Consider the following 13,200-nt stretch of genomic DNA (forward strand, 5'->3'; position numbering starts at 1 on the left):
AGTTCCCAATGCGAACCATATATGCAGTTCCCAATGCGAACCACATACTCCGTTCCCAATGTGAACCACAGACGCGGTTCCCAGTGCGAACCACATGCGCAGTTCCCAACGTTCCGCACCTGCGCAGCATATTCTGAAATCAGAAAAATTCCAAAATCCAACACACACACGGCCCGAAGTATTTCGGATAAGGGATTTTCAACCTGTACTGAGTGAATGTGCTGTTGAATGGGCCAGCAAACTGGCAGGACGAATGTGTGTCTTATGCTGGCTGGAGGGACGGCACAGGAAACTAGTTTTGGCTCTTGTTTTCTTTCCCAGTGGCTGTCACAGATTTGGCAATACCAATAATTAAATTGGATACGGTAATTTTGGTGAAATAACTTTTACCATATGAAAGAAAGGGAAAAGTAATCACCATCATTAGTTTCCTCATGATGCAGAGCAGCTCATAGCACACCTAGAGTAGTCATGAATCAACAATATAATGAATAAGCCTTCAGAACATGAGTAAATCTCTTACATTTGTATTAGTGAGAGGCAGCACGGTTTTGTGAAGGGGAGGTCGTGTCTCACTAACTTGATCGAGTTTTTCGAGGAGGTCACTAAGATGATTGATGCAGGTAGGGCAGTAGATGTTGTCTATATGGACTTCAGTAAGGCCTTTGACAAGGTCCCTCATGGTAGACTAGTACAAAAGGTGAAGTCACACGGGATCAGGGGTGAACTGGCAAGGTGGATACAGAACTGGCTAGGCCATAGAAGGCAGAGGGTAGCAATGGAGGGATGCTTTTCTAATTGGAGGGCTGTGACCAGTGGTGTTCCACAGGGATCAGTGCTGGGACCTTTGCTCTTTGTAGTGTATATATAAATGATTTGGAGGAAAATGTAACTGGTCTGATTAGTAAGTTTGCAGACGACACAAAGGTTGGTGGAATTGCGGATAGCGATGAGGACTGTCTGAGGATACAGCAGGATTTAGATTGTCTGGAGACTTGGGCGGAGAGATGGCAGATGGAGTTTAATCCGGACAAATGTGAGGTAATGCATTTTGGAAGGGCTAATGCAGGTAGGGAATATACAGTGAATGGTAGAACCCTCAAGAGTATTGAAAGTCAAAGAGATCTAGGAGTACAGGTCCACAGGTCATTGAAAGGGGCAACACAGGTGGAGAAGGTAGTCAAGAAGGCATACGGCATGCTTGCCTTCATTGGCCGGGGCATTGAGTATAAGAATTGGCAAGTCATGTTGCAGCTGTATAGAACCTTAGTTAGGCCACACTTGGAGTATAGTGTTCAATTCTGGTCGCCACACTACCAGAAGGATGTGGAGGCTTTAGAGAGGGTGCAGAAGAGATTTACCAGAATGTTGCCTGGTATGGAGGGCATAAGCTATGAGGAGCGATTGAATAAACTCGGTTTGTTCTCTCTGGAACGAAGGAGGTTGAGGGGCGACCTGATAGAGGTATACAAAATTATGAGGGGCATAGACAGAGTGGATAGTCAGAGGCTTTTCCCCAGGGTAGAGGGGTCAATTACTAGGGGGCATAGGTTTAAGGTGAGAGGGGCAAGGTTTAGAGTAGATGTACGAGGCAAGTTTTTTACGCAGAGGGTAGTGGGTGCCTGGAACTCGCTACCGGAGGAGGTAGTGGAAGCAGGGACGATAGGGACATTTAAGGGGCATCTTGACAAATATATGAATAGGATGGGAATAGAAGGATACGGACCCAGGAAGTGTCGAAGATTGTAGTTTAGTCGGGCAGTATGGTCGGCACGGGCTTGGAGGGCCGAAGGGCCTGTTCCTGTGCTGTACATTTCTTTGTTCTTTGTTTGTTATTGGCATATTTCTCAGATTTACAAACTGATATGTATGGAGTGTCTGAAACTCCAGCATGGGTTGTTAAACTTGCCAAACTATTATTGAAAGTCAAATCACCCAATATGACTTAATGATTTTGAAATGGGTCCACTTGCTTAAAAGGGAATTATTCAGTTTTGTTATTTTGCTTCGAGCATGGGAATTTAATATAAAATTTATCTGAATTATTTATGTACGTTAAAACGACGAGTTGGTGTACCACCTATTTTGTACTCCCTTGTACTACATGGCATTTTGGCCACGATGGAGTAAATTGCCCGTAATCCCTTTGGAGTTTTGCTTTTCACTGGCATATCTGATTGTTGGACGTTAAGGAAATCGAGAGTCAGACTTGCTGCTCGCGAGCAGTTAATCTTCCCTCTGTATTTAGACAGCATTTGGGTGGCGCAGTGGTTAGCACTGCTGCCCCACAGCTCCGGTTCAATTCCGGCCTCGGGTGACTGTGTGGAGTTTGCACATTCTCCCCAGATATGCATGGGTTTCCTCCGGGTGCGCCCACAGTCCAAATATGTGCAGGTTAGGTGGATTGGCTATGTACAATTGCCCCTTCGTGTCCAAAAGGTTAGACTAGGTGAGGTTTCTGGGTTAAGGGGCTAGGGTGGGGGCCTGACCCTCGGTACCGTTTCAGGGGGCCGGTGCAGACTTGATGGTCCAAAGGGCCAGCACCTGCACGGTAATGATTCTATGAAATCCTTAATGACTGAACGTTAAACGAACTCTTCAATACCAATATTTAAAATATGGCAGAAATATTCAGGTCTGACAACTTCTGTTACCCCCTATTTTAATATCAAATAGAAGCAATTCTGTTTGAACATATTTCTGGGAAGCTGAAAGCTGGCCACGACAAGTTTCCAACACTGGCTCAAGGAAAGCATGCTTATATTGCTGCGACCAGCTTTAATTTGATTATTCTTATGACACATTTTGAATTAGTTGAACATGCAAACATAGTTCTTTAGACTTTGAACTTGTATTTGTGATTTTATATGAATCCCTTGCATGCATAATTACAACAATTTTAGTTAAAAGTATAGATCAATAAAGCAAAATAATAGTTACAAGCAATCGGGGTATTTGGTTTTGATTTCATAACCTTCAGCTCTCATTTTTCTTTTGTTGTACTTTCAGCTTGTATTGGACACGCGATACTGGACATGGCTCAACCATTTTGTAATATGGGGCTCTTTAGCCTTTTTTGTCGTCTTCTCTTTCTTTTGGGGTGGCATCAAATGGTAAGTAAAGATAAATACTTGCAGTGCCATTGGCTTGGTTTATGCATGCAGTTTTGATCTCCTTATCTAACAAAGGATATACTTGCCATAGAGAGGAAGTGTAACAGAGGTTCACTAGGCTGATGGTGGGACCGTCCAATGGTATTGGTTTGATTGGGCCTGTATTCATTGGAGTTTGGAAGATCTGGTTGAAGGGTATAAAATAACCGGGCTGAACAAACTAGATGCAGGGAAGATGTTTTCCCTGGTTGGGAAATCTAGAACCAGAGGACACAGTCTGAGGATACAGGGTTAGACCATTTGGGGCTGAGATAAGGAAACGTTTCTTCACTCAAAGGGTAGTGAACTTGTGAAATTCACGACCCCAGGAGGCTGTGAAGGCCAAGTCAAAATGTATTCAAGGAAGTGATTTTTTAGATCTTAATGGCATCAAGGGGTTGGGGGAGAAAGGAGGAAGTGCATTGAAGAGTGAGGATCAGCCATGCCATTGAATGTGCAGCAAGCTCGAAAGGCTAAATGACCTACTCTTCCTCGTTTCTATGCCTGTTTCTAAGAAATATTACTTGGCCCCAGACCTACAAGAATATTACTCGATTCAGATAGATAACGATTTCATTATTAAAATGGTGTGATGACCCCAAATTTACTATCCTAAATTAACCATTCTACTGATTGCCTGATTATGAGAGAATGTAAATTTGATTAGAGAATGAAAGGGCCCAATGAAGATCTTTTACTTTGGAGTTTTATAGTACCGTTACTTGTCACAGCACAAGTATTTGTTGATTTCTGCTCGGCATTTAAATAATATACCTAATTAAATATGCCATAATTCTGAATTCCTGGAATATCAAATGTTTTGCTAAATTTGCACAGATCAAATACACTTTAAAGGGGCTTTGTTTTTCAGGATTTCTGGGAAGAGCAACAATTCATGCATCCTAACATGGGTACTGTTTAGTACTCAAAGTCTTGATGACATTGAATTTGACCATGGTACTTTGGTGCACTTTTTAATTTTGGTGCCAATTTTGAAGATATGATTTAACTGGAATGCTTCCATAATTCATAGTGATTCAAGCACCTGTCCTAAAGTTGGACCAGATTTCTCCGGTTTAATGCTCATCAACAGTATTCTCTGGAAATTGTCTAGATTGTTATATTAGATGTACATGAACCTTGTAGAATAAACCTCTGCAAACATACTTTGCTCACTTCCTTGCTTCAGAAATACTGAACCTAATTTTAATTTCTTTCTGATAGGCCTTTCCTGAAGCAACAAAGAATGTACTTTGTGTTTGCGCAGATGCTGACTTCTGTTTCAGCGTGGCTTACTATAATTTTATTAATAACTGTCAGTCTGGTGCCTGATTTTGTGGTAAAACTCTTGAACAAGCCATTAGAGAAAGGCAGGCTGCAGGTAGGTGTTGGACCATCAAAATATGACTCCTTGTATAAAAGTATATGTTTACATGTGATCAATGATGGCTATTTAAAAACTTGTAGTGAGAAACTCACCGAAGGAATATAGAAATGACAAAGTATTAACATATTGTTACTCCTGTAACCTGAAGTAATTGCTTGCCTTCCATTCAGTAATTGTTCATGTTAAAACTTTGTCCTTCCTAAAATATATTTATTAGGAAGCATAAACAGTTTGATGATGAATATTTGTACTTCACTCTTTCGCTACAAGTATCTCTTGGTAAAAATTCTTCTGGCGATATTAGTGAACAACAGGTGGTCTTTTCCTCCGATATACTGTTTTTGTTGGGCAGTTGAAATCACAATTTGTGTTTATAATGTATGAACATTAACTTTTGTTTCTGTGAAACAATTGTGAAACATTAATCATTCCCTCTTGGGTCAAGACACCGTAAAATTCTGTTACATTCGTCTCTGGTTATGTCGGCCTTCACCTCAGGATCTGTTTTTATAAAAATCTCTGGAAAAGACAGGTTTTATTTTCAGGTAATTAAGATACAGTGATTCTTCATGGGAATTCCAAACCCACTCACTTCTGTTCCTAGAAGGAAAATATGTTCCTTCTTCGATCAGTGATCTGTGATAATCTACCTTCTAATTGAGATTCAACAGAACAAATACATTTTCTCCCATCTGTCAAACATTGCAGCACAGCCAATCCTGAAAAACTGAAGAGAGTAATGCATTCTCTTGCGCATTAAAATCTAATTTGAACGTTCTGGCAAGTCCGTTTTACCGCCCGGTGTGTTAACTTGAAAGCACAAAGAAGGTAGTCTTGAAATAAGGAACTTCTTTATATCGATAACTACCAAGTTTAACATTAGCAGTAATAACTATGAAAACAGGAACAGTAGTAAAACGGCTTGCTTGTAGAGCACTCACTTCCAGGCTGGAAAGGACTGACCAAAGCTCACACATACTCAGAACCCTCAACGGATGCCAGTACAACAATTGCACAGTAGGCTTATGAGAACTTATGTCCTCAAAATGGCACTCTGGGAAAGCAAAAGCCAATTCAACTGAACGAGTCTAATGAAGTACAAAATGATTTGCCGCCACCTCCATTTAAAGTAAACTGGAATATTTGTTTAAAACACAGTCTGGCTCTGCACATCCTGTTTCTGTTGAACAAACACATTTATATATTTTCAGGTGAGAATGGGTAGAAATAAGTAAAAACATAAACTAAACTCCGGTTAGCGCTTCAACTATTGAGGTCTTGCAAACATTTTGCTTAATTTTATTTTATATAGGTGTTCCTAAGGGAGGATGGAAAAAAAGGAAGAAAAATATTTTGAGTCATCTTCATTTGCATGTTTTGAGAAGTTCAAAAGTCATATCAGTAAATTCAGACTTTTAAATTTTGCAGAAATGTTTGGGACAATAACTTAATACGTACTTCTTTTGGGACCCCCAGCAAATAGTCAAATGTTTTATTGCAGGGCAAGTTGTTTTCATTCTGTTGTCTGTAATTTTTATAGCATAACCACTTGGTCTGTCTTTCTAGAGTATTGGTGTCTTAAAAGTGGGCTAATGTCTACTATAATACATATACAGTGGGTTTGAATTTCACACCCAAGTCATATTTCCATTACTTTTAATAACTGGATCTTAAAGAAGCAAAGCAATCTTTGTCCGTCTTTCACATGGTCGTTTAGGTCTCAAAGGGAAGAGTATCATAGAAATGTACAACACGGAAGGAGAGTGTTCAACTTGTTGTGTCCGTGCCAGCTGGCAAGTAGCCATCCAGCTGTATCCCATTTTCCAGCTCCTGGTCCATAACCTTGTAGGTTGTAGCACTACAAGTGCCTTTCCAAGTGCTTTTAAAACATTTTGAGGGTTTCTGCCTCTACTATCTTTTTTAGGCAGAGAGTTGCAGATCTCCCAACTTCCAGGTCAAATCATTTTCCTCAAAAGCCCCTATCTCTCAGCTATGCCTCATGGATAGGGACATTCTGTAAAATACTAGTCCATGTATTTTACAGAGGGAACCAGAGCATATGGATTCCCTCATCTTGCCAGAATAATTAATAGTGTGCCTCAAACACCAATGTAAATACATCCACCTTTTCATATTTATGAAGAGTATTCCCTTGCAATCTGTTGAAAATGTGAAATTACGACAAAGTAAATCTGTTGAAAATGTAGAATCACCGTTAACAAATTAGGGGAGGGGGGAGAGAAGCGGCACTTGAGGACTTAGCTTTGATCCTTAGCTTTGGGTTGAGTGCCAGGATTGGCATCAAAATCTAGGAAGTGAGCCAAGCTCAAAACTATTGGGATGTGGCCAACTTTCCTGGGGTGCACTCATAAAATATCTGTTCCCAAGCGAGAGGTTCACTCAGTTTGGGAAAGGCTGAGAGTGAGCAAATCAACTTTTAAATAAATGTGTGTTGTATTGCATTTAAGAGTCGAGGAGCTTTCACTGGTATCTAATTTTCAGTGCAGCGATTTCAATAACTAAAGAGTGGCTTCCAATGATTTAAAAACAAAAGGTACCTCCGTAGTTCTGGCAGCATCTATGCAGAGAGAAACAGAGTTAAACGTTGTGAGTCGAATATGATTTTCCGATGAGGAGTCCTATTCGACTCACCATTGACTCTGTTTCTCTCTCCACGGATGCTGCCAGATCTGCTCATGGTTCCAGGACTACTTTTCTTTCAGATTTCCAGCATTTTACTTTAATGTTGGTTTCTAATGACTGTTGGACTTGGTAGAAAACTGATGTTTTGGTGAATTAAAAATAATAATCCAAAGAGTACTTGGAATTTTTACTGGTTATGTCAAGAATTACCAGTCCTCCCCAAATAGAAATATTTTCAAACGTGGTCATTTAAATGCTAAATATAAGGTGAAAGTGAATGTTTTGTTATTCGGTGTTTTCAGTTGTCTGAGGAAATGGCGTATAAACGGACTGTTAGCATTTTTAAATGTTGTGATTTTCCCCAATAACTGGTTTGTGAGACCCTCGAGCCATAATTTACCTTCTCCTTTTCCTTCCCTCTTTAACATCTTCAAACTTGTACTTTTGCTTGAAACGCTTTCTGTTAACCTCCTGTCCCCTGTCTGTTCTTTCCCCACCCCTTCCTCCTATAAACTAGGCAAGACAGCACTTGCCTTCTTCCAGGCAGTCTACAGTCTTTATGCTCTCCCAAACTTCCAGCAACCAGAGTTTCTCTTGGAGTGACTGAGGTGATATCTCGTTTTTATGAGTAATTTTTCTATTTCTGTCTCGCATGTACAGTCTGTTCATGCCTCCATTTTTTTTTTTTAGTGGATTCTGATGTGTATGAGTGCTCATTTACATGCACATCTCTGAAATCTAAAAGCATGCATTTCACACGCAGAGGAACTTGTCTAGACCTCAAGCAATGCCCTATAGATATTTGTTTGTGAATTAATAAACTTGGGTTTTGAGAGCCTGTTATATGTGGGACGGATCCTGGCATTTGTGGCGGTAAATCTGTTCCGTGTAGCATGGTTTTAGCTGAAACTGACTATAAGCTGCCGATAGCGGACTAAAGGAAATAGATGCAACAGTGTAAACGTGGAATCTGCTCATGGACTTGAACCACGTTATAAGTAAGTAAAAGAAGCTTTGTGCTGCTTGTTAAAAGCAGATCAATCAACAACTGCAGAGCAGCCGATGCAATATTAAAGTTTATCCATTGCGTGTGGGAGATGGGTAGATGGTTTGGTACCTTTTTTATAAGGGTTATAAGGATCCCTAGCTTGGCTTTCCAAGATGAAGAGACAAGTGGGAACAATATCCAATCAATGTGTTTAAAATTGGATCGGTGATATTCCCATCAGGTAACATGCCTTAAACTTTGAACTGGCCAAAAATAATGCTAAACAAGAAATTGCGTATGGCCAGGCCGTTTAGTTAAAACTGGGTCTACAGTTTATTTACTTGGTGCTCCTAGCCTTTTGGGAGGGTAATATGTAATTTGTATAGTTTTGATGTTCCGTTTGTCATTTCCGTTCTTACAATAATATTTTAATGCATGTTTACTGTCAATTACATGTGCTTTGATATTGTATGTGCTTGGCTAATTGCTTTGCTGTACTCTCCTCAGTAGCAGTATACTCAGTGTTTGGGGGAGTCTTTGATGGAGGGCAATACAAGCATTGATTTTGATTTTAACCCCCATTGATTTAAGCTGAAGAAATGTACCCTGAATACAGCAATGGCTGGATGACTGATGAGACTGTCCACATATCTAAATTAAATCCTTTTTATTATGATTTTCAAAGCACATATTACTCTGTTGATTACATTAGATTGCATTCATAGTTATTAGATGTACTTCAACTATACTCAAGTTAGTATAACACAGAAAGCTGTGTCTCTGTTCACCAGTGCCATAATGCAAAGAAGGTGGCTGACATTGCAGGAAATTGCCTGAACTTGCAAGAAAGCTGTAAGACTTGGGACCAAAGCGAGTGGAAGGTGCTAGCTGGAATCCAGGTACAAGAGCTCCCACTCATGCACCCAGGTTTCAGCGCCTGCCATCATTGATAAGCAGCTACTGCTGGTCAAGGTTCACATCTCCGAACAGAAACTCAATTCAGCATGATGCAGTGTGCCTGTGCTGTGGTCAGCAGGATATTGGCATACTTCTCTCATTTTGTTTGTTTAATTATCAGGCTTGCTAGTACCTGCAGACCTCTGAGCACTTCACAGCATTGTTATAGGAAAAACATAAGACGCCAAGCCACATAAGACAAAAGTAGGGGCGATAGGTTTTCGGGAATGTCTTAAAGAAAGGAAGTGAGAGAGTCAAAGGGAGCTCCTGAGCTTGGGGCCTAAACAGTTGAAGGCATGGGTCACCAATGGTGGAACAATTAAAATTTGGAATGCTGAAGACCAGAATTAAATGAGCGCAGAGATCTTGAAGGGTTGTGGCGCTGCAGGAGGTTACAAAGATAGGGCGGGGTGAAGCCATGGAGGAATTTGAAAATAAGGATGAGAATTTTAAAATCGAGGCGTTGCTCGACTGGGAGCCTGTGTAGGTCAGCAAACGTGGGTGATGAGAGGACCGGGCTTGGTATGAGTAAGGACACTGATCACAAGAGTTTTGAGTGACCTTGGGTTTACAGAGGGTAGATGTGGGAGACCAGCCAAGCATGTGTGAAATAGTTAACTCTAAAGGTAATAAAGACACAAATGAGGGTTTCAGCAGTAGGTGAGCTAAGGTAGGGCAAAGCCCAGCGATGTCGTGGAGGTGGAAATCAACAGTTTTACTGAGTTACTGATGTGTGATTGACAGCTCCTCTTGATCAGATGTGATGGTTTCAAACAGACTGTTTTAATCTCAGACTGTTGCCAGGAAAGAGATACAGCTGTAGTGTATTCTTTAGAGAAAGGCCTGTAATCTGGGAGATCTGCAGTATTTTCAGGCACTGTTCATTATTGAGGTTAATGTCGCTTCTTATGACCCGAGTAAAGACCTTAACTAGATAGAGACCGGATTCTTGCCACTCCATTTCACATAACTTCAAATACAAGAGTTATGCTTCCCTAGAAAATCACTTTTTAAAAAAGCAGCTTCCCAGACCTCCACAGGAATCGTGAGTGCACTAGACGAGCTCTGAAGCCTTATTGGCAAGTTTCATTTGTGTGAGACACCCAGCTGAGTGTACTCAAAGTGTAAAGAAAAACAGTGTTTGCAACTGCCAGACATTTATTTTGTCACTGCATTCCAAAGACGATCAAGCCCCTATCCTGAATCCTGAGCTACTCCGAAATGTTATATAACCAGTATTTAACAAAAGTGGAAGAAAATATAATCGGAATAGTGTGCACGTTTTCCGTACTTGGATTAATAATGTTTAATTCAAATCTTCCCTCTATTTCACTGGTTTCTGTAATAAGTACAAACTATATACTTGACTAAATAAATGAATGACCAAATTCCAGTACGCAAAAAGCACATTGAAATTCCATTAAATGTAAATTGGAGGTTGTCTAACCTTCATACAAGCTTGTAGTTGGAGAAATTCAATATAGGACCACTATTAATTGAGTTCAAAAAAAAAAACAATTGGAAAACACCTGGTTTCAAAACAGCCTATGATCATCTGTGACCATGGCACCTTTTCTTTAGATAACATTTTGCAGTTGAGGGTTTCTCCTTCTGGTGTACTGTCACCGTCCTGTTTGGCTGAAAGGAAAAAAAGTCTCCATATTACTATTACCTGTATTATTCTTCAGGTATATGCATGCTGGTGACTTCTGGTGACTGGTACAAGGCCCCATTTAATAAAGCATTATGCAAATTTAGGTAAACCTTTCTGTCATTTCTTAGGCACATAGAAGTGGAGTCTGAATCAACTCGCAGCTGAACTAGCTAACCTATACCTTGCCATAACTTCCAGTACATCTTAAGGGGGAGAAATTTATTCAGGTAGTCCCTGTCTTGAGTTGCATCCAGTTAGCAATTCATAATTTCTAGTTTCAAAATACAGGGATGAATTGCCGAGCACAGAAGAAATTGTGTATTTTGCTATTTTCACGCTAAAGAAAATTGATCATTTATAGTAGGGAAAGGGAAGAGCGTAATGCAAGTTATATTCCAAATATATCTGCCCAAGTCTCTGTTTCCATATCAACTCAAATGTTTGTGAATAGAATTTGTTTTTATTTTCATTGCAAATTTAAAATTGTGAAATGTTCTTGCTGAAAAGAGATTTAATTTCACAGACAGCTATTGCCTCACACAGTCTGTGTTTAAGTGTTCTAAGTTTCTCCCCTCGTTATTGCAGAAATATTTGGTCTATAACAAGGCTGCTGATTCAGTCTCGACCCCCAGATCCCCTGTCGAACCACTTCTTGCAAGATCATTCTCAGTTGAATCATGATTACCACTGACAGGTACTGGTATTTTGGTGGTTCTCTCCCGGTGTGATCTACTGTTTAATTTGGATTAGTTTGATATTTCTATTTGTGGGCTATAGTGATATGATTTAGAAGGTTAATGATAAATGATTGTATAACATTGAAAACAATTTATTTTATTCTTTTGGGATGTGAACAGGTTGGCTAGGCCAGCAATTGTTGCTCATCCCTTATGGAGTGGCTCACTCACTACTGCCTTTCCAGAGGGAAGTTAAAGGTTAACCTCTGGGGCTGGTTTAGCAAAGGGCTAAATCGCTGACTTTGAAAGCAGACCAAGGCAGGCCAGCAGCACTGTTCAATTCCTGTACCAGCCTCCCCGAACAGGCGTGGAATGTGGCGACTAGGGGCTTTTCACAGTAACTTCATTTGAAGCCTACTTGTGACAATAAGTGAGTTTCATTTCATTGGACCTGGAATCAAACAGGCCAGTGTAGGTAAGGATGGCCGATTTCATTTCCTAAAGGGCATTAAGACAGCCAAGTGGGTTTTTACGACAATGGTTTTATGGTCACTGTTACTGAAACTAACTTTCAATTCCACATTTATTAATTAATTTCACCAGCTGCTATAGTGGAATCTGAACCCATGTCCCCAGAGCGTTATCCTGGGCCTCTGGAGTACTAGTCTAATGACATTACCACCACTACAGCAGTGTCTCTTCTTAGTGCACTGCATCACATCATTCTTTGGATGCAGACAAATCGGTGACCACTGGCCTTCAATTTTACACAAGTTTTTTAAATTTACTGTCAGTGTGTGGGATGCTTCCTTTTTGTTCGTCGTGCATTATACATGAATGTAGCTTTGGCTTTGTCTGTTGCATGCAAAGCTTGTTTGGTAAATGTTAGATCTGTTCTAACAGATATGCACGATAATCCAGCACGCAAGGCTAAAGTCATGTTTGCATGTGATCTATTTTTTCTTGACTGATGTGTCCTAATATATGGGACAGTTTTGAAATGGGTATATTAAGTAGCATTTAAAATGTTGAGAATATATGTTGCACGTATCTTAAATGTGTGGAATTAACAGGTGCTTGCAATCTAGATGGTTTACAAATGCCTTTGATTTCCAGTCATTGGGGAAGAAGAATGTTTCAGAAGGCCTCATGCACACTCAGCAATGTGTCACCCTGTCATACTGCATTTTGTCCTCTACTAAAGATGCTCAACTTGCCTGAGCCCTAACCATTCCATCTCCATAATCTCTGTGTGATTAATGAGCATGCTCCCATATCTGGCAGAAACTGGCTTCATCCAATAGTGAGAAGTCCCATCTGGTTAATGGTGAAGAAGCATCTGCAGGATCGAGACACCAAATATTAACTTCTCCCTTGCCCTTTCCTAGATACTTCACTCCATCCATAATTTAAATGTCTATTGTACTGCAAGCCAGCTGGGAATACCTTCTTTCCTTCAAGTGCACTGTTTAATAACAGTACTTTTTTGATGATCATACATAGTTGTAGGCAGAAATCCAATAGTCATTTTTTGGCTGATGTAAAGGTTCCAAGTTCAAGGCCCTCTCCAGGACATGAATGCACAACCTGCATGATGACCAGTTCATATATTTGTGCACATTCCAGTTCAGTATTGAACACCTGGAGGTACCAACCTTTGGATGAAAGATTTTCATGAATTCGGGTGGACATTAAAGGCCTATTCTGCCTTCTAGTGTTCTTTTATTGCTCCAGCCATCATT

At 40.3% G+C, this 13,200-nt stretch overlaps 1 protein-coding gene across 6 annotated transcripts in view; it reads left to right on the forward strand.

The window, feature by feature from the left end:
* atp11c (ATPase phospholipid transporting 11C) overlaps positions 1 to 13,200 on the forward strand; it is a 152,951-nt gene that overhangs the window by 125,861 nt on the left and 13,890 nt on the right. For 3 of the 6 annotated variants that reach the window (XM_072505946.1, XM_072505948.1, XM_072505947.1), the window contains exons 27-30: positions 3,010 to 3,113; positions 4,377 to 4,533; positions 8,962 to 9,069; positions 11,367 to 11,475. In XM_072505946.1, coding sequence (XP_072362047.1) covers positions 3,010 to 3,113; positions 4,377 to 4,533; positions 8,962 to 9,069; positions 11,367 to 11,462 — 465 coding nt within the window. In that variant the 3' untranslated portion in view covers positions 11,463 to 11,475. Of the gene's footprint in view, positions 1 to 3,009; positions 3,114 to 4,376; positions 4,534 to 7,699; positions 7,791 to 8,961; positions 9,070 to 11,366; positions 11,476 to 13,200 lie in introns of those variants that run through there. The other 3 variants (XM_072505950.1, XM_072505949.1, XM_072505951.1) reach the window with 3 other exon arrangements.

This window comes from Scyliorhinus torazame, chromosome 5 (genome assembly GCF_047496885.1).
Source record: "Scyliorhinus torazame isolate Kashiwa2021f chromosome 5, sScyTor2.1, whole genome shotgun sequence".
Classification (NCBI taxonomy): domain Eukaryota; kingdom Metazoa; phylum Chordata; class Chondrichthyes; order Carcharhiniformes; family Scyliorhinidae; genus Scyliorhinus; species Scyliorhinus torazame.